Here is a 22,410-nt window from a genome sequence, read left to right as displayed (position 1 = left end):
ATGACTGTGTGTGTGTGTGTGTGTGTTGTGTTGTACGAAATAAGCTTAAATTTATTTAGCCTCTCTGTGTAGAACTTAAACCAAAATATGTGTTTTGAAAGTAAAGAGCTAAAATGAAGGTTTATTTAGATGTACATATTTAGATTATTTTTTATCATGTTGATAATTTGCCATTATGAGCGCTAGAATGCTATGTCACTATGAATCACACAGCTGAAGAGGATGTATGTGGTTGAGTATGTCACATTTGTTTAGTGTGGTTTACATCATTCCTTTTGGTAACTAACCAGGGTCGTAATAAAACAGAACTTAATTATTCTCAGACAAAAGATGATCACAGACACTTTTATAAAGACATCTGGTTGCCTTTTTTTTATATATATATATAATATTTATAGATAATATTGGTTAATTTTAAATGTTTATTTTTGTGTATATATAGCCTAAATGAACACAAATGATGATAAAAAAATATAATGAATAAAATGTGCTTTTAAATTAAATTTAATATACGCCAAAGGCAAACTTAATTTACTTTATTTTACAGTCGTATATTTGGAGGTAAATTTGATACTGGTTCTTTAAAAGGCAATGAGAGACTGAGCTCATCATTGAAAGGGGCGGGGTGTGCGGCAGGGGCGGGGCGTCGTCACTCGTCACACAGTCAGAGGACTGTCTCGAACGCTTGAACCGCATTAGTGCGCCATCGCACATTGAACTACGGTCAGAACGCCAAGACGTGCTCCTCAAGATTAAAGTAATTAACTCGTTTTTTGTCACATATAAACGCGTTGCTCCCACATAAAGCTGTTTAAAGGATATCGGGGACATTTGTCAGGCTGAACCTGAGTTGTGTTACACTCTACGGACTCTTTTGTTTGGAGTGTGATTCCATTGAACTTGGTCCATTGTTGTTGGATGAGAAGCTCAACTTGGCGTTGAGGATTCTGGCATCGAATACGACTCTGCAAACAGTGGTAAAAAAAAGCTTTATTATTTATTACATCTGTGCGACCTTTGCTCATATCCCACAAGCTTCCAATCAATGCAAGTTTGGATAGAAGTTCTTTGGGTTAGAAAAAGATACAATGAAGCGTTTGCTCTTCAAGTGTCTTGTATTGAACTCTAGAGGCCATTCAGTCAGAGACTGATATCTCATTCATCTGAATCTCAAATAGACTTATCAAATGTGGTCCCAAAAAATGTATGTTCAGTTTTTTTGAATGTGTCCGTCTCAGACATTCCTCTACTACTGTGTGTTGTTTGCTTTGTGCTGTATATGCAGTGATCATGGTGTTACCCTACATTTTATGCAATAAATAATTTATCAAATGTTTACATTTTGGTAACAAATTATATTAACTTAATAATGTTTATTGATACCTTTTTTATATTTTATACCCAATAATAGATGTGTACATTGAGTTCTGCATAATAGCCTAAATTATATTGATTAAAATGCTGATATTTGCATGTTATTTCATTCATATCTGGCTTATTGTTTCATGTTTAATGTTTGAAATGTTTGCATTATTTGTCTTTGGATTTTTATCAGCTATGTGTGGTACACTGACCTTCATGGATCTAAATTGTTCTTGTTAAATCAGTTAATCATTACTTTTGTTTTAGAAGCAAAATCATTTTACTCCACAATCTGAATTTCAGATTTCAATCTGGGGCTTTTGTATAGGCTACCAATGCACAAGATTGTGAAAGTGAGTTAGCAGTTAGTTAACCAGTGATCTCTAATGGGGGGCTTTGGCGTGTGCTGCTTGTTGGGATGGCAGGAGACAAGGAGCTTGTGATTTTGAGTCATTAGTATAGTGGTGCTAAATGCCTGGATGCTGCTGTAACAGTGTGCTACTTGTGTCCGGTATGGAGAAAAAGTGTCAGATGAAATGTTATGTAACCACTTCTTAAAAAGTCCACGTTGCAATGAAATAGGAATCCAGTGAAGTATTTATTCCAAGAGCTTCTTGTGAATTTCCAGATGTATTCTCCATATATTGTCCTGAACCTGTTGGCCACATCTGTTGCATAATAAACATTGGTCAGATGGCTGCAGTTTTACAGTTCATTACTCTAATGGCTCAAACTGTTGTTTGCAGAAACCTGGCAAGCGCTCTGGTATTGTTAAAGGTTATCAGAGTGAAATTGATTGACCCTAATGGGTTGTCTCAACAGCACAATCAACTTCAGAGTATCATGGATTGACTTTGTTTTACCTATTGTTGTGTGAATTCATCATCTGTTGCTCCAAGTTGAAATATCTTAATTTGACACCATGTAAATGACTAAATGTAAATCTAAACCTTTTAATTCCTCCATCAGGAACGAATGAATGATTAACACCACAGCTTAAAGGAGTAGTTCACTTTAAAAAAAAGAAAAAACTTTTGCTGGTAATTTACTCACCCCCATGTCATCCAAGATGTCTTTCTTTCTTCAGTCGAAAAGAAATGAAGGTTTTTGATGAAAACATTCCAGGATTTTTCTCCATATATGGTAATTCACTTTACTGGGAACCAAATGGTTCAAGGTCCAAAAGACAGTTTCAGTGCAATCAACAAACTGTTCAAAGGGATTTAAACGATTCCAGACGATGAATAAGGGTCTTATCAAGTGATATGATCTCTCATTTAAAAAAAAAAAACAAAGTTTACATTTTATAAGCTCAAATGGTCGCCTTGCTCTGTTCTGTGATGCGCGTTCGTGACTCTCCTGTTCGAACTCGTTTATCAAAATGAATGACTCTTTTTTCGTGTCATTTGGTTCATTCAACGAACGAATTGACTCGGAAAAAGATTTGTTCATTTTGATGAACGAGTTCCAACAGGAGAGTCACAGAACAGAGCAAGGTGAGCATTTGAGCTTATAAAACTTAAACGTTGTTATTATTTTTTTAAATGAGCGATTTTTTTCGCTTGATAAGACCCTTATTCATAGTTTGGAATCGTTTAAAGCCCTTTGAACAGTTTACAGTTTGCACTGAAACTGTCTTTTGGACCTTGAACCGTTTGGTTCCCCTTGAAGTCCATTAAATGGAGAAAAATCCTGGAATGTTTTCATCAAAAACCTTAATTTATTTTCGACTGAAGAAAGAAAGACATGGACATCTTGGTTGACATGGGGGTGAGTAAGTTATCAGCAAAAGCTTTTTTTTTTTTTTTAAGTGAACTACTCCTTTAAGTGAAAGTAATACTATTCTAACGTGAGTGCTGTGTGGTCCAGGGCTTTGACCCTTAACCTTTGACATTTTTATCATTCTTGGTGTCAATATTTGTGAAAGGTGGCATTAGCAACCCTGCCGCCAGTGCTCTGAGGTCAGTGTCTGTTAGAGATGCCTGGATAATATCCTGAACTCATAATGATATTCCAGTTAGGAGAGCCGGCAGGCAGAGATACAGTTCTGGCCTAAATTTTAGCATGGAAGATGTGGGCCAAGGTCAGTATGTGTGTTATAAGGCCAGCCTGCCAGATGGACAGATAAATGCAGTCTGTTCTTTTTATTTTCTTCCCAAATTTTTCTTTCTTTTTTCACCTTACAGCCCCATTCTCTCATGCAACTGCATTTTACACAGAGTAAATTTTCATCACCACAAAATTAAAATCCAGTAATTATTTTGTCCTCCTCATGCCGTTCCAAATCTGTATGTAGGGCTGCAAGTTTGAGGGGAAAAAAAAAAGAAAAAAAAAACTTTCATTGTGATTTCTCTCCCCCCTAAAAAAACAAAAGCTAAAAAGCTCCACATGCTTGTTTGTATTCTAAATTGTGATAATATAACAAATCTTGTATTTCACGTTGACTTGAAATGCAGCAGCCTCTTGCTTGGTGCTTATGTGTGTACAGCTTGAGTGTGTGTGGATGGATCTGTAGTAATACAGCTGGCTGCTTGCCCACCCACTGCTGCTGTGATATGTGTGTGCGTTTGAGAGAGGGGAAGAGACTCACATCAACTGTATTAATAATACTGAGTTTATTGTTTAATCACTATGGTGGCCTTCTTCTTGTGACTCAGCAGAGTCTGTTGTGCTGCTCAGAAAGCCTTATTCCTCTCTGATGTAATCAGCCCAGCTGTCGACACACACACTCACACACTACAGGAGGTCAACATATCTGTGCTCAAAGGACTAAAGTTCAACCTGGGTGGCTTTGAAAGCATAACCTTCCTAAATTTAGCCGACAGGTTTGCGTGTAAGTTGTTCGTTATGGTGGTTAGTTAATCATGGTGTTCCTGGCCTTTCTAGATAACAACGTCAACTGAATTTAAACCACATGTTAGGGTGAAGATCAAACTGTAGGCTATAAGATTGAAATGTAAAATATTTCATATTTTATAATACTGGTTGTACTGAAATCATCTTGTATTTAACATAGTTTTCAAAAAGTTTGGTGTCGTTAAGATTTTTTTCAAATTTCTTTGAAAGAAGGCTTTAATGCTCACCAAGGATGCAGTTATTTGATCAAAAATACAGTAAAACCGTACTATATATTTTTACATTTAAATTAACTTTTTTATTATTTGAATATACGTTAATGTAATTTATTCCTGCCATGTCAAAGCTGTATTTTCAGCATCATTACTCCAGTCTTCGTTCACATGATCCGTCAAAAATAAATGCTGAGGAAACATTTCTCATTACTATCAATGTGGAAAAAAGTTGTGCTGCTTAATATTTTTGGGAAAACCATGACGCTTGATTGTGTTTTTTTGTTTTTGGATTACGATTTGGCTGTTTTACCATCATTTTTGTTTTATTTGTCTGATGTCCATTGGAATGGACAAAAAAAATTACAATGAAAGCCAAGATTTATTTAATTATTTTCATTTGGTCGCATTTATAGATGCCTCATGAGCTGGGAAATTGTGCTTTTATATTTTTCAGAAACTTGAAACATAATTCAGGTCTGAAGGGGTTAATATTATTGATACAACATTTTCTGAGAAGCACGGCATGCTATTTACAATGATAGGAAATGCCTGCAAGATATTGTTAGCTTTTATGTAGAAGACTTTGCACTTGGGAAAACTGTCCTGCATTCGTATCAGACCACAAGGGAAAGTAAAACTATTTAAACCACGACTCTGTCTTGCCAAGAGTCAATATTTTTGCACTGTCTCCTCTCCTCATGAACTTGAATAAGACGACTCGATCTCCCTGCTTCAAGCCCAGCTGAGGCCTCAGGAATCTGACATACTAGCGTTAGAGAAGCGTATTCGTCTGAAACCAAAACCTCCTGCCGTCCTACAGGCTGACCTCCTCCTGACACCAGGCAATGAGCCAGTTCTTCTTATACCAAAAAGACCAAAGCCCTGTAGCGTTTAGTCCATATACGAATCATGTATGAGCTTTTTAACTTGTTAACTAGTGTAGCTTGCAGTCATTATTAACTGATTTGATACTAATCTGTGCTGCTGCTGTGTGAAGCTATGATATGGATTCCTGGAAAATAACGTTTTAACGTTGTCAAAAAAAAACAAAAAAAAACTCAACCAATGGTTAATTGTTGACCAAGATCTTTTAGACATTTATAATGCAGTTCGAGACATCACAACCTCAGATGGCAATCCCACAGACCTCCCAAAGTTCATAAGAAAATAGCTGAAAAAAAAAAAAAAGCTATTGCAAAACTTCCATTTAGTTTAACCATTTGGTCACTTTAAATGATGACCTTATTCTGTTTTTGGCTTGAATAAACTTTTAGTTTAGTTTTTTACTTTAGTAACCTTTCTTTGGTTCAAGATGATGACGGTCAAGTTTCAAACTGAGATTCATTGCTTAAGTCCCTCATTTTGGAGATGACAAATTCATGATACTGTGTTTGTGTGATAGTGTTGAAAGGTATGAAACCGGTTTAAGTCACTGTAGCAGCTAAAAAGATACACCTTTGAGAAAATGACAGGTGATTTTCTTTGGGTTGAGCCACGCATTTTTGGAATGACAGTATCGGCATCACTCCCTGTGAAAGTAGACCTCAACTTGAGCGTCCTGTTTCTCTTTAAGTCCAAAGCTTGAAGCACATTATTTCTAATACCTGGCTGGCACAGCCCGACAACTAGTCTGGCCACATTTCACATAGATAGCGCTTTTAATTTAGTACCCATTCTCTCTGGGGTTTTGGTCCTTTGCTCTTTTGTCTTGCTTCCAACAAGCTGTAAATGTTGCCATTAGTGTGTTTATCACCTTTATTGAACTGCAACTTTTCCTGGTAGTTTATTGATGTTGCTCATTAATGAAACTCGTGTTTATCCTGAACTAAGATAACACTAGAGACAAAGACAGTAATGGCCACTTTTTTTATTTTTATTTTTTTTACACTTAAAAGGAAAATCAGTCCTTTTTGTTCCTCACTGTCTTCATTTGTACCGTGCACTCTTCTTTACATTCTCTAGGTTCTCCTATCCATTGTTCATATCTCTCCCTAAGTCCCAATCCTTCAATTTCAATCAGTTTTCTTCTGATAGAGTAACAGGTGGTCGCTCTCCCTTAAGCATGTGGCTTTATGGTGAAAAGAGAAAAGGAGCAATTCTTTTCTCCATTAGTCTCCATTCCAATCCCAGATGCTCTTGGCTTCACTTGGGTAATCCAATATCCTTATAGATCCATAACAAATGCCCTCTGTCACTCGGTGTCATTATTCTCAAAGTAACCCACAAATGTGTCCTGAATTCAGACACATGACCCATACATGTGTGGAAAAATCTTGTGTGGTCTTCAGAATGTTTATGTTTCCCTCGATTACTAGCAATTGAGCAGTTGTGTTTCTTTCTAAATAGATCAACAATGGGTTAATTGAGCATAAGCTTCGCCCACTTCAGTTACTGTTGCTTGTGCTCGCTCAGACCAGCTTTACAGAACTTGCCATATGAATGGGGGTTTATTTAATTTAATTAATTTATTTTGTGAAATAGTCAAGCTTCCACAAAATTATCAAACTATCACATTTTCAAAGGTAAGAATGTCTTCTGAGGTCAAGGTCATATTCTTATTAGAAATGTATATATTTCTCTTTTGTTTGTGTTAAGGGATTGGCTCGTACTTTAGATAGTTTCTTCTTTAAGCTCTATTTATTTAAGTTATTGTAATCGTTGTGACTTTGCTTCCACAGTTTCAGTGTCTTTGAGGATAGACAGCTGGGCGTTTCCAGAGGCCTTATCCTGTGGAAGGAACACTTACATGCTCCAGTGAACTCAGACACTAGGTCACTTAGTGTGTTAAAGGTGGAGTGTTGCATTGATTGGCACAGTCAGGCTTCCTATTTTAAACCATTGGAATCAAGCATGGCCTTTAAGTATTGTTGATTTCAGATTAAGTGATTTGGGCTAACACTATTGCTACTAGTTTAGAAGATAATATGCTATTGAAACTACATTTACCAAAGGCACTGCCAGTAATTTCTGCAGTTATTTTTACTTCTTGCATTAATTTGTGTTGGCCTTTGTCATAATAATATTTTGGTGGCAACCATGGTAAATTTTTGTAATACTGACTGTGCATTATGTGCAATTAATTCTGCTTTGAGGAAGAGTTCGTTGTCACTGAACACTCAATTTTGGAGCTATTCCTTTGTAAAACGCATCTGGTTTAAAGGTGTAAAGTGAGTGGACCTTGCTCTTTTCAGACCTACTAGAGCTGAACCACACTGACAGCTGTGCGTTAGCAATCAGTGCTTAAACCCTATCATCATGCATGCGTTGCACACATATACAAAGACTGCCGTCACCATGTTGAGTCACCACTTGAGGGGATTTACAAGGATTTTATCAGTTGATGAGAAGTCATGTATGAGAAGATTTTCTTTTTAACTAAGTTAATTGGTAGGCTATGTTGTATTTGCAGGAGTTATGATGGTCTAATGCTTTGTAGACGTCATAATTACTGTAATTACACATTTTTGACCAGTAAATATCTTTTTTGAACTTTTAATTATAAGTTAGAGTTGAATAAAAAGCTCTTTCTTCCACACAAATGCTATTTTATTAGTGTTTTTTCAGGGTTTTGTTAAAATATATATATATATATATTTATTTATAGATTTTTTTTCTTGTAAAGGCCTAAAAAGAAATTGGCATCTCACAATTATGATAATTTAAGGAGGACTAGGAGTAGGCTATTAAAGATAAAGATTAACTTTCATTTAAGTTCAGAATGGCTTTTGAGAAAAGCTGAACTAAGTGTTAATGAAGATTATTGTATTTTGTGTAATAAAAAAAGGCTGTGATGACTGTATTATTTTCCCTGTTGGTTGTTTTGGGTGCAAGGGATTGTGAGAAGTCTTCTTGTGTGTTCTGAGATTGTCTTTTCAGGTTATTCAGACAAGATTGTTTCATTTGAAGACTGCTTAGTGCTTTCTTTCTCAATGAATAATATGGCTAAGTCAAGACCAGTCTGAGGGCTGACTCAGACAGAACACGTTTTTGCTTTGAAAAATGCGAGGAAATGGGTAAAACAGCAGTCTCGAAACGCGTCTTTTAAAATTTGTTGTTATTTCAACTTGAGCGGCGTGCTTTTATAACGCCGTGAGATGCTGCAAAAGATGCAAGACGCGGGCGTAACCGTCAAACACATTTGTCTAGCACATGTTTAGAAAATAATGAAAAAGTTGCAGTGGAATGGAAAAACATGTTGAATTTATTCAGCTGTTTAGTATGTCAATCATTGAATGTAGCAAGTTTGGGTTACTCAAGGTCCTCTTGTATCCTTCTGATGCCAATGGGGAATTCCTATGAGCAAAACAGAAAGTTGTAAATTAGAGACCTTCCACATCATGATGGGTGCCTTGAAAAATGCTGCTGGACTGGTGCTGAGTGCATGTGAAGGAAGTTGTTTTGAAAGACAGGCTTTACTGTAATGTTTAATACAAACAACTTAAGCCTCCTTTGTCAGTGACTCATGCTGTGGTCACATTTAATTGTTGCGCATATTCTCAAAGAAACAGCAGGATTGGTGAAAATCAGTTTTCTGATTTCAACAGTTTTTCAAGTTATCCAAAATGGTTGAACTTTTGAACCCAGACTGAAAAGATGAATGACAAGAAGTTGTCCAAAGTTTGCATTTCACAATACCAAGATTTTTGAGAATGTCAGCTGGGAAATATCCTCTTAATCTGTTTGACTTGAGCAAAGTGCTTCATAAATTGTAGTGGAGTGGAGAACTAAGCATGGGTGGAGGAACGTGATGGCTCACAGATACACCTAATTATATTTCAAGGCGAAATGGAAAAGAAAGCATCATGGAAATATAACGTGTAGTCCCATTTAAGCGGTGGCTAGTTAAGGGGTAATTTGAGTCAGAGGAATAAATTAATTTATAAGAATAATGAATCTAAATGAGAACGTAAAACTAATTCTCTTTTTTTTTTTTCGCATTGTGTGTGCATTTTCATTAATCAGCATTTCATTTTCAGTACTTTGTGCCTTATTATTTTAAAACTTTGTATTGATGTTTTTTTTATTCTTATTTTATATTGCTTTTTCTTGTCATTACTTTTTTAATGTATAAAGGTTTGGCAATCATGCAATACGTTTACATTGAAAATTGTTTTTATTAAATACATATTGTATACCTGGATAAATTTAGCTTTGACAATCAATTTAGAGTACAATGCAAAAAATGTACTTTAAAAAAAATAATAGTTTGAGCATTAAATGTGATATGATGGTTCCTTTCTAAAGTGGTTATGTGACAGAATTACAGCTCTGTTTGCTATAGATTAAGGGGACGACTTGCCCAATGCCCACTCTTCCTATCAGAAATGTTTATACGTAACATTGGCCTCATTTTCTCTCCGTCTAATGAGATGTTGGATGGAAATGCCCTGCGAGGACTGTGGCGAGTCTGCTGGCGCACAGTCGCACCCCTGCCAAGATGGCACCACCCGATGTGTGTCTGCTTTTCTTCAACACACTCATGCTTATGTGTCTCAATCACATGGGCCCCAAGTCTGCCGGCAACACCCAGGGAAGACGGCACTGCTGGCTCTCTCATTCTCATCTGTGCCGTTTGGAAAGGGTTATTGTGGGCCTAGATTCCAAGCAGTCGCTCTTCTTCTTAGCCTTCAAACCAGATTATGCCATTCTCATTTTCAAAATCGATCGTTATTTGCACTCTTCTCAGCCTGGGTTTAAAGTTTTCTGATTGTGTGCAGAATTATAAAGCTGCGAGAGGATTGTTGGCTAAGTCTGAACCCATGGGCTTTTTGGCAGAGGAAAACGGCAGGAATGTGGAGTGGAAAGGATGTGGAAAGTTATTCATCTACTTGATTAAGGCCACGTTCTGTCTGTTTATATGCTGTGATTATAGAGCTTCAACCCTCACCTTGCCGAAAAGTGACTTGCAAGAAGAATGATTCCTTTAAAATAGTGGTTTTGACGAAAAGGTATTCTTCTTTTAGGGTTATCGTTAAATGTGAAGTCAAAAGACTTGAAGGTGTGTTTGTTTGTGGCACGTGAGGCCTTGGTTTAAACATGGTTTTTAGAGTTGTCTACATTTTAGCGTGTAATCTTTGTGGTTAGTTTCAGCATGTTTGGCAGAGAAACTCAAAGCACCAACACACACAGTACTGTATATCTGTTTACCCCGCTGGCTGCTGATGAATGCCGACTAAGCTAGTGCATAATATCCTGTCTTGACCAAGCTGAGAGAAAACTTTTAGAAACTACTAGACCGGGAAGCAGATAGTATTACTCTGTAATGTGGTTAAACTCTTGAGGCGTTTTGCATGTTTATTTGTCCTTTACCTTGTTGATGGATATATAATCTGCTTATGATCCTGCCTTTTCCCTGTAATAGTTTAACCAGAATTGAGAATGTGGTCATCATTTACTCACCCTGATGTCATTTTAAACCTGTATGACTTTCCTTCTTCAGTGGAGCACAAAAAGTGACTTTTTAAGGAATATCCTGGTCTTTCTCTTCAGTATAATATTGGATGGATGAGAAGGACTGGTGTCGAGATGAGAAATGAGTGGATGAGAAGAACTTGTGTTGCCAAACTTCATAAAGATGATAAAAGAAAAAAAAAACATGACTTATGCAATATATTACCAGTCTTCTGAAGCCATATAATAGCATTTCTGTGAGGAACAGACTAAAATCTGAAAAATCCTGAGTTGACGATTGATATCTAGCCTCTTCTCCCATTCGTTTCTCAAAAGCATTGTTAGGCCCCGTCCACACTACTGCGTTTTCGTTTAAAAACGGAGAATTAAAACGAATACGATCTCCGTCCACACCAGCGTTTTATCTGCGTATTAGAAACGATCTCAGTCCACATTAAAACGACTGAAAACGCGGATCACGTGACCATTCACCAACACTGGGCATGCGTGTGCCGGTGTAAACAGTGAATGACGAATCAGGGAAGGAAACGTCATGACTGATAACACCCAATCATAGAGCCAAGCATCAGCCTCTGCGTCAGCGTTTCTGAAGTTCTCCGTTTTGTCTCGTCCACACTAAAACGCCCTCCAGAGATTCAAAACGCAGCGGCAACGTTTCTAAACTTTTCAGTTTTAGGTCTTCGTTGCTCCCGTTTTAGGGAACAACGTAGCAAAAGGTCTCCGTTTTTAAACGAAAACGCAGTAGTGTGGACGGGGCCTTAGTTAAGTTGATTGTAGAGACCATTGGTGGCAATGGTTCTGTAATCTACTTCGGGTTACAATGCTTTTTGGGAAACTACGCTTTTCAGATGAATCGGCTGGTCTAGTTCACAAAACTAGTCTGGATGATGATTAGTTAACAAATTGTGTTCTTTACTTGAGTTCAACTATAACTCTCATTGATCTGGTTGAAATGGTTAATGGCTCAAAATGGTTATAGGCTTTGAACATAGTGCACTAGTCTTGTTGACTACTTTTATGCTGCCTTTGTGTCCTTTTTGAAGCTTCAAAACTCTGGGCAAACTCAAACAGTGTTTGCATTCAAATGATTTGCCCTTACTCTTCACTATCACTCATATCACTGCTTATTGATAAGATAAGTGTCTCTCTGTCCCCCTCTGTGTCCATGGTGTTGGACCAAACACGCATTTACCTTTATTACAGTCTACAGCGTTTATGGCTGTGAGAAGGTATTCTATTGGTTGATTTGGTGGGTGTCTTTTCTTCCGGTTTTCCCCCTATCATTTACCTTTCAATCTGTTTATTCACCACTTAATATACGTCTGTATAAGGCTTTAGGCTTTGTGGTGGGGTTAACAGGAAAAACAGGTTGTAATTGTAGTCAATAATAACATCTGAAAATAGCTTATGCTTTGTGGTGTGAATCTCCTGCAAAGTCATGCAGAGTCTCTGTGCAGTGCTGTACTTCCTAGACATTATACCCTTGCTTAAATGTGTAGTATGATACTACAAATACTTGACAATCAAACAAATACCTTTAACAATCAAAACTGTATTGACAGTTTATGGCTGTTGACTGCTGTTGTGTGTTTAATCTGGCAATCCTCAGTGTTTTACAGACACCAGCAACCTCTCCAAGAGCAGAGACTCTTAAAGGGATGTTAAGTCTTAAAAGAGATTATGTAGAGTGTTTTCTGGACGTTAATCAATGGATGAATGTGCCTCAATCCTGCTGTCCTAGATCTCAATGAATCACAGGCTGGCATAGGCATTTTCTGCATGTTACCAATGACTGTAGATAGAGAAAGATGGTTCAGTCCTATGAATTGGGAGAAATTGCAACATGGTGGATTACAATCAGCATTTACCAATTAATAAGCTAACCATTGCATCAATCTCTGGTTCTGCTAAAAACCTGAAACCTGAGACTTGCAACATGCGGATTGGCTGGTCTAGCCCGACAAAATACTATTTGGGCATAAGATACAACATTTATTGGATATTTTGTCATGTTTTGTTGCTGATTTCAAATATGTTATTTAATGAGTTCGGCAAGCCGTTTTGGGGTATTTCAGTATTCCCAATTCAAATAGATAGGACTAACTGGGTCTTGGATGCCCAAAATAGCTGTCTGGTGGTGTTGTAGAGTAAACAGACTTTCCTTAAAGGAATAGTTCACTTCAAAATGAAAATTTTGTCATCAAATATTCTGAAAATAATTTGATTTTTGTAAACTGTTCAAACCTGGAAGTCTTTTGTTCATCTTTGGAAAACAAATGAATATATTTTAATGACTTAGTGATTTCTCTTCAGCTACACTACTACCACTTTGACACTTTAAAAAGTTCATAAAGAGATTGTAAAACTATAGTCAAGTTTTAAATTTTAAACTAATTAAAGCGTCAAATTGGTAGTTGCAGAGCTGCCAATGGAGGAGAGAAATCACTCAAAATTCATTAAAAATATCTTAATTTGTGTTCCGAAGATAAATGAAAGTCTTACAGGTTTGAATCGACATGAGGGAAAGTAAATGATGACAATTTTAATTCAATTCTTGGGTGAACTAGCTCTTTAAACAATTGTAATGTTATGCTCTAATGTGAATACAGTCATGAATAACACAGGTGCTTCACTTCATGTCATGTCTAAAGTGTGAATATATATTTTGATGTAATGTGTAATATACATAGTCATGTCTGATGAAGGGCTTGTGGCCTGAAACGTTACATGTACACACGTGGTGAGCAACCATTACATTTTCTTCAGAGCATCTTGTGGTGTGCGGACTTATTGTTTACTTTTAATATACATAGTTATTCATAATTTTTGCTTAAATTAAATATGGTAATGAATTCCAGACTTTTGTACCTAAAAAAAAAAAATAATAAAAAAAATCAAGAGAGCTGCAGTTGTATTAGAATAACTGATCTTTTCCAGAGCTCAGAAGTACCCTGTTAAATAAGTAATGATCACTCTTAAAAGATTAAAACGGATCTATAAATAAAAGTACAATAATGTCAAGTGACAGCTGGTGTTTCATTTAGTGGATCGTCTCATCCGATGTCTTTCTATGAGCTTTGCATGAGAGGACACTTTACGCAAGAGATTGTGACATCATGAGTTACCAGCATGGGATGAATGATGCTTGTGGTGACGATGTGAATCATTAATAGCATAGCTGCTTTATTTTTCCTGGTCTTAATCTCTGGTTGTGTGTCTTGCGTACACAAAAGTGCGTTATGTAAATGTGGGTTTGATGGCCACATTCATCCTCGAACTCAAAATATTGAACCCACAATCCTTGCCTTGTTTTTCTACCATCATTGCCATAACGGCCTCCTGCCAGACGAGACAGACTAATATATTTTTCTTGTGAGAGAGTGTTTGTGTGTTTCACGCTTAGGAATGTTGACGAGGCCGTAGCGGGTCTCCTGGTATCCCAGCTTGGACCCTGTGAAACGAGGCCCTGCAGATGTGTGGTTAGACCCTCACAGAGTTTGATCACGAGGGTCTGTTGCAGCTGTGAAGTTGTTGGTCTCCAGTGAGTTCTGATATATGTACACACATGTCCAGAGGGGGAGAGGGATCTTTAGCTGGTGTGTTGTCTTTCAGGAGCTGTTAGGATTTTATACTGGTGTGTAATGATGCTGAACACAAATGACATGCTCTGAAATCCCCTGAGTGGCGCTGTTAATGAAGCGTTCAGACGCTGAGATTGCTGGAAAATAGGCATGAAAAGGACCAAAGACTCTGTGTTTTTGTGAAGCTTGGTTAATCAGTTTATGGCGGTTGATAAAGTATGAATAATTATATTGTTATTATTTAAAAATGTAAACCTCTTTTTCATTTTAACAGTATATATCAACCAATTACTCATTAAGTCAGATAGTTTTGTCCTAAGTTCAGTTTTGAATGGTTCATTTTACTAATTACTAAAGTAATTTTTAAGGATTGAAAATACTTGGTTGGCACAGTTGAATTAAATGAGCAAACTGAATTTAACTTTATAGAAAAACAGTTAAATATAATTAATCATGCCTTGTGAGCCATATATACATTGCCTAATAATGAATTGTACAACTGTTGGAGCAATAGAGCCGTTCAGTTGTGATTTATGACATTAATTTCTAGGCCAACCCGGACGACTAATTTGGCATGGGTTCCTATGGGAATGCCCTAGCGGTATTCGAATTACGTAAAATGAGGTTTGAGGTTAATAGACCTTTCACATTTTGCTCTACAACATAAACAGCATAGTCAAAGCCACTGTATTATGAAATGGCATTGTAAGAACTATAATGTTACAATATATAAAAAATAATTTGTTTCACCATTTGAAAGTATTAAAATCCATTTGATGTATAATAGATTTATAGATTAGTATTTTTTTTTTTTTTTTACGAAATGTATGTAATGAGCGAGTACATCATGAATCCATATTCCAAACTGTGTTTTGTCTCATCCTGAATCATAATGGTACCCTTACAATGTGTTATTTTTGGACTAATTTAGACTGAGCTGGACCACAACCACTACAAAGTATAAACCAATATACTTGCATGACTCGTCATATTCATATGCTCTGGCTACAGTGTTCTTCTGCAAGATGCTGGGTTGTTTTAATACCATTTTGGGTAAAATATGGACAAACCCAAACTTTGGGCTAAAAATGTCATTTAAAACCCAATTACTGGGTTTGTCAATATTTGGTCCAAATTTGGGTTTGAAATAACCCAGCATTTTAGAGCGTAGTTTTGTTTATTAACTGCTAGAGTGCCAAAAGTTACATATTGTACCTTTTAATTTAAGATCATTATGTCCCGATGTTTAAAATTGCCTTTTTTGATTTGTGATCAAAATCATTTACACAGGAAGACTACACTAGGGTGTCTTGCATTACTTCATACTAACACATAGGCTACAATAATCTATCTGGACCTCGGAGTGGGGCGATATGCCGGGATTCAACAATGAGGTCAATCTGCCAGCGGGCAGAGCTGAATCCTCCACAGGGACGCCCAGTTCTTTGACTCAAGTGGAGAGATTATCGTTTATCAAACCCTCCTCTGTTCTCTCACAGCTACTTTCGCTCAATGGGCTTTTGTTGTCAGAGATGCAAATGTTTTTGGTGGGGTGACGTGTCGTTGGAATATTGTTGCCTGGATCTCATTCATCCAGATGGCATGCATGCAACTCTGGGACTGTTATGAAGTCATGTTTGAAAACAAAATTGCTGACTACTGTATACACTCTCTAGATGGCAGCAGGCGCTTTGTTCATATCCACCTTTTCAGAAAAATCAGACTTTTTTTAGCATTTTGTTTGTCGTATAATTTTGTCTTTGATCATGGTTTATTTGAGTGGTTGTCTTATTCTTTTGTTGGCTGTTGGTGGTCAGTGAAGGCTAATAGGCCTCCCCTGTGTAAAGAATCAGATAATCAGATTATTAAACCATAAATCACAGCGCACGGTTGGGGATCAAAAAGTTCACAGTGAACCTCAATGAGCACTGGAGTTCACTCGTATTCAGTGGTTCCCTTTTTATACTTTTCCTTTGTTTCATACCCTCTACAGTGACATTACAATAGGATGATACAACCATCATTAGTCTTCCAAGACATGCAGAGAAGCGAAGAAAAAGAATAGAAAAAAGTGGTTTCAAATAGAGTTGGGAATCAAGAACTGGTTGTAGCTCTTATGCAGCAGGTTACATGCAGTTTACAGGTAATACGAATGAATGAACAATAATAATAAACTAATATATTTCTTAAATATTAGCTTTATTTTAAAAGCTTACCAGAATGCTACTCAATCTTTCATTGTATATTGCACTTGTTTAACATATTTTCTTACTTTGTATTTACTTTATTACTTATTATGTACTTTATATATTTATTTACTTTGTCGCTTGCTTAGTATGTAAATCAGAGCCACCTTGGGCATTTTCTTGCTCATTTTAATGTTCTTAATGAACATGAATCAATAAGCTTTCTAGAATGGAATAGATGCAAATCATTATCTGGAAAGCCTCCTATTGGAAGTAAATGAAATAAAAAACGTTATCCTAAGTGTTTCATTTCATTCTTCCTCAGATTACTAGAAGAATTACAAAATCTAAATAGTTAACTGGAAGTAGAATGCTTAAAGTACCTAGTTGCTTAAAGTACCTAGTTGTGTATGAAAGAAAGGAGCAGTCAAAAATAAGTGTGTAAATGCAAGAAAGGTGTCGAGGGAAAAGGGAAAACTACCTTGTCAGCAGGTCTGGAAAGAAAATCTCAGCCAGTGCAGTGTAAAGGTCTAGATTTCCGCATGATATAACAGCCTGGCACATACTACAGAGAATACTGCACTGGATGGAGTTGAATTTAAGAAGAAATGTAGTCCTTTTCCCAGAATCCCCTGAGCTTATGGTTATGTAATCATGAAATGAATGTGGATTTAGAAAAAAAGGGGATTTGTGCCTTGGAATGCATTACTGCCCAAAATCTGCATTGCACCCTTTTATTTGTTATCTGTACAGTTTTTGTTGGATTTTTGTCAAGCAAGGCTACTTTCATTAACTTATTTACTGTTTTGAAGATCTTTTGCTAAATTAACAATTGCAGTTCTGTTACTTTTCGAATATATGGGAGGATTCTGTTGTGTGCTTTTTCTTGATCATTTTTGGAGCACTGATGTCCCGTGCCAACACTGACACAAATGTTCATAGAAGTCAATGATATATATATATTTTTTTTCGAAAGCTGATCTTAGGCCCTAGAATTTGGCATGCCATTTTTGTGGTTTAAATCCAGATTCCTCTGCGTAAACGGATGGTTCAAAAGTTCATAGCAAGCAGAGTTGGAAGTGTACAAAGCTTTGGTTTGTGTGGTGACTTGGTGACCACCATGCAAAAGTAAATCCTTCAGTAACAAGAGCTCTGTAAATCAACACTCGTGCAACGTGTCACCCTTTCGTGACCGCACTTCCTCCAAGAACAATAAAAGGCTCATGGCCTATGGGATGAAATGGGAATTCCTTTTCCAACCTCTTCCACCTCTCCGTTAATGTGTTATGTAATACTACAAGTGGCTTTAGAGGTGAACTGCTTAGAAATTTATCACCCCTTTTTCTTTTTCAAAGCAAGTTTCCCCTATAATTAATCAATTTCAAGCAAATTATGACATACATTTAGCCTGTGATGTCCCAAAATCTCCATAAATTCCAAGTGTCATGTACAATTTCAATAATTTCTCAATGTAATATATTCCATCAGATGACAGTTAAACTTAAATTCTAAAATAAAAGGGAATCCTTATGTCAGCTTTGTAAAATGAAAAATTATTGATTCTTTTCTCTTCTGTTATAGGTCAGTTGTCAGATGTTGAAGGAAGGACACTGTACTTCAAGGATAAAAATGGCTGTGTCCTAGACTTTTGGAAGAGTTTTCATCCTGACCACTATCCTGGATCTGAAAGAGTGACTCATCTCTTGGTGAGAAAAGAGGATTTTAATTTTCTGTGGACAGTAATTGAGAAGTCATCATGCCTATTTTGAAGCAGCTTGTGTCCTCGTCCTCCCAGTCAAAGCGGCGCTCTCGTGCTGACTTGACTGCAGAAATGATCAGTGCACCTCTGGGAGACTTCCGTCACACGATGCATGTGGGCCGAGGAGGCGATGCTTTCGGGGACACCTCCTTTCTTAGCAGCCGCTCAGGGGAGCCACCAAGGGAGCCGGAGGTACAGCAGAGCTCACCTAAACAGAGCCTCCTTTCCCGTACCTTCCGAAGCAGCAAGCGCTCACAGTCGGTCAATCGCGACAAGCCTGACAAATCCAAACTAGCGCCCCCTGGAGGCTCTCCAAGTTATGTAAAAAATGCAATCTCGCTGCCATATTTGAATGATGACTACGCAGGACGGGGTACAGAAATCCACCTTCCCAAAAGCGTGTCCTCGAGTCCTTTAAAAAACGCTCCAGAAGTTGATGGAAAGCCGCTTAATGGAGCCGCAGCGCCCGCTGTATCGGACCTGGAGCTGGACGAGAGGAATTTCGGTGAGCTGACCGACTTGCGTCCATCAGTTCCTTACACCGGAGGCATGAAACATGCAGAGTCCATCATGTCCTTCCACATTGATCTGGGTCCCTCCATGCTGGGCGACATCCTGAGTGTGATGGACAAGAAGGGCTTAGATGATGACGATCTGGGATTCGAAGAGGGGAAGAGCAGCTCGCCGCCCCAGAGTCCTCCCAATGAAGTGGAGGAAGAGGACCCCCTTCCTCCGATCCGGCCTCCACGCCAAAGGCCAGGCACCAACCCTTACACTCCAGAGCTCCAAACCAGGAACCATCAACACTTGGACAGCTGTTCCCTCTCAAGTTCAGGGTCCACCGTGCTGGATGAAAAACCCCACAATCAGATTTATGAGGGAAATATGGACAACATCAAGTACAGCTCACCTCGATTCCAAGACGACAGAGACTTCTCCTACATGGATGAGGACGATGACGACGAGGAGATTAAGCTGTAAAATGAGCCGTAATTTGCCATAACAGTCTTTGCAAAGACTAAAAGAAGAGGAGGAGGTGGGTTGTGGTCGATTGGTGAATGCAAAGCCTGTACGTGGAGGACTGATTTGATAATGGAGATGAAAGGGAAAACCTACGTTTTAGCCCTTGCTAAATACTTTTTCACTACAATTCCTAGTTCAGGTATACAAACCTTCTATTACTTGTGACTTTCACCAGAGCCGCCACAGCTGTGAGAGGAATGCGCTTGTGTGTTTGCATATGCCAAGGCGAGGAAATTCCGTTTCAAATGGTAATTACGGTCTCGTGAGTATCGTTAATGAATTCCAGTGTTGACCACTGGGAACGCTGATAACTGGAGGTTTGTGTGGAACCAAACCTCATATTCTCCCATGATCGACACAGTGCTCGGATGCAGCTCGCTTATGCCTTTGGACTTCCAAATCATTGCCAACAGTCTTAAATTTCACAATTTTTGATTCCATCTTTAAGTTATATCCTAAATTTTGTACACAAATCTGTATTGATGTAAATTGATTTGAATGCCATAAACGTGTTTGGAGGTTCAACACAACGCTTTATCTCTGGCATATGTTACTTTTTTTTTTTCTGTTGAGAGTTGTTTATGTAGTGGATCTGGACTTTGTCATGTGGTCCATGTGTGTTTAAGAGGATTTTCTGTCGGGTCACATGAAATTCTCAATCTTGGAAACTTTAGATTGATGGGATACAGAACCCGTTAGCAGTGGTGACGCTGTTTGGAGGCAGTCGGATCAGTGTGAGTGGAACCAATGACGAAGTCAATTTTTTGTGTGTGTGAATGAGGATTGATGTCAAGAGGGCTGAGAAGTGTGTTATTTGATTATCATTGTATAGGCTCAGAGATGAAGGGGTAGCTCTCTTATTCAGGGTCTAGTGTAGTGCCTCGATCTTCAAACCATGCTCATCAGCAGAAGTGGCTATAGAGGGGTTTTCATCCCTCAATGGCTCTTGTAGTTCTTTGTATTTAGGTTTTGAATAGAGATAAGACTTATCACCCACCCGTGATAAGACTGTAACTTGTATAGCCACTCTTCAAGTTAGTGCCATACCCTTTGTGGTGGGTAAACATAGACAGAAATGTACTTTATTCAAATTCTTTAACCTCAAAATGAGCAAACTTGATCCTCCATGCAATATTATCTTACAGAGATTGTTGATGCGGTTGAAACAGATCTGACTCATTCCAAAGCTTTCACTTGATTTTCCATAAAAGAGAAGTGTGTAATTTCCTTGCCACTAGCAGGACCAAAATGGAATTCATTAATAGTAATAAAAAAAAAAATAAATAAAAAAAAAACGGCAGTATTCAGTTTATGGTCATTTGGAATATTTAAATGGATTCCATAACTTTGGCTCAGCCAATCATGTAAGTTTGGGGGCGGGGCTACTGATTTGTTTGATTGAAGTTTCAAACATCTGCATCTACCATTAATCATTTTTGAAATTCTGTTTAGTGCTGCAGAAATTACACACTTCACATTTAGGTCTCTATTATAAGACTTTCACAAACCAGCAAGAAAAATGTTTTAAAACAACAGATAGCACATTTGCCATAAAACTGACGAGATATTTAACACTATGGGCTCACCACAGAAAGCATCAACTAATTGCTGATGATTAACATCCTGGTATCTCAGCAAGTATTAACTGTTTATCGTGCACTTTGGATCACAGTTATGTTCTGGGGAGATAATTTAAGTGTTCCACTCTTGATATATGTACATAATGTTTAGTTATTCATTTCATGTATATTTGAGGGTTTTTTTTTAATTGACGTTATTGTTTAGTCAACAGTGCTGGCCCTGTAATCTGACATTGTAAGCACACTAGGAGCTGAAGAGAACACCATTTTGTAGAATTGGTAATATTTGTAAACAGTTGGTTTTCTGCGATACAGAATTATTATACAGATTTCTCGGTGGCCTTTACCTTCACTTTGTGATCAGACTAACTACATTATTTGCTTACTCATCTGTTTTTCGGTGGTTTGTGAACCAGCATGTCTGTTCAGAGGAACAAGTAAGGTACGATTGATAAAGGTACGATCCTTGGGTGTTTTTCTTTGTGTATAGAATGGTTTGGGAAAGGGCTTTATTAAAGGGGTACGAGGGGCTTGTGTGGCCTTATATCTGGTTGAAATGCTGCATTTGTCTTCTAGCACAAAAGGAGGATAATCAAATGTGCCAATTTCTTCTTTTCCTGTTTTGTTGCCCTTTAATTTTTGTTCATACGGGTTAAGGAAGTGCTCTTGGAGATATCACGCTGCACGCAAAGGTTTTGAAGACGACCAGATGTCCGGAACTGGATTTGTGAGACTGAAAATGAGCTGGAATGCTGGACTGTAACAGGTTTTGAGAGCACCAGGGCTCCCTCTACAGTAGTTTTCTTACTGGCCATCAATACTTTAACTAGTGTCTATGCTTAGAGAGACAACAGTATCATCCATATATGATGGCATAGTTACTATATGTCTTTGCTTATTTACTATATGAGCACATCTTCCTACAGATAATTATTGACGAACACTAAAGTATGAACCATCTCTTTAATTTTCAAGTGTTTGCTGTTTATCTTTTATCTGCATTATTCTGTACTGAAATAATATATAATGCCCTGCCTTACTTTCCCTTGCAAAATAACAGTTCTATTTTTCAATAAATAAGAAAGCTGATAAACTTGACTGAAGGGCCATAATTTGTACTGGTGTTCATGACTGTCAATGCGAATATCATTTAAGAGTGAAACAAAATACCTGAGCAAGTTTGTTCATGTTGTAGCAGATTTGCATGCTTAATAATCATCCTTAGGCTGACACTACTGTATCACAGCTTTCCAGTATGTTGACTCAGGGAAATCTATCACTGCGCACTGTTTGTGCTGGTGAAACAGATTTCACAGATTCAATCCAATAGTTAATTATTAAATTTCAAAAAGTAAATTCTTCTCAATTGGGTACAAGTGTGAAACGTGGACAGAACTTTTCTACCAGGACTAGATGTGTAATTCTTCCTTACTTTAA

The 22,410-nt window shown here is 37.6% G+C and overlaps 1 protein-coding gene across 2 annotated transcripts; it reads left to right on the top strand.

Annotated features, from left to right (window-relative positions):
• Positions 1-663: 663 nt before the first annotated feature.
• Positions 664-22,071, top strand: cdc42ep4b (CDC42 effector protein 4b). Of its 2 annotated transcripts, XM_089122333.1 has the most exons (3): positions 664-977; positions 18,193-18,317; positions 18,407-22,071. In XM_089122333.1, the coding sequence occupies exon 3, from the start codon at positions 18,443-18,445 to the stop codon at positions 19,349-19,351; it is 909 nt and encodes a 302-aa protein (XP_088978459.1). In that variant the 5' UTR covers positions 664-977; positions 18,193-18,317; positions 18,407-18,442; the 3' UTR covers positions 19,352-22,071. The 2 variants fall into 2 exon arrangements, with proteins under 2 accessions (XP_088978459.1, XP_039521217.1); XM_039665283.2 differs by having other exon boundaries at positions 18,193-22,071.
• Positions 22,072-22,410: the final 339 nt, after the last annotated feature.

This window comes from Pimephales promelas, chromosome 17, assembly GCF_988280905.1.
Source record: "Pimephales promelas chromosome 17, fPimPro1.hap1.1, whole genome shotgun sequence".
Taxonomy (NCBI): domain Eukaryota; kingdom Metazoa; phylum Chordata; class Actinopteri; order Cypriniformes; family Leuciscidae; genus Pimephales; species Pimephales promelas.
This window is presented reverse-complemented; position numbering and strand designations above follow the sequence as displayed.

Excerpts from the sequence above, each read along its gene's own strand:
- cdc42ep4b (XM_039665283.2), top strand. The coding sequence starts at position 18,368 with ATGCCTATTTTGAAGCAGCTTGTGTCCTCGTCCTCCCAGTCAAAGCGG.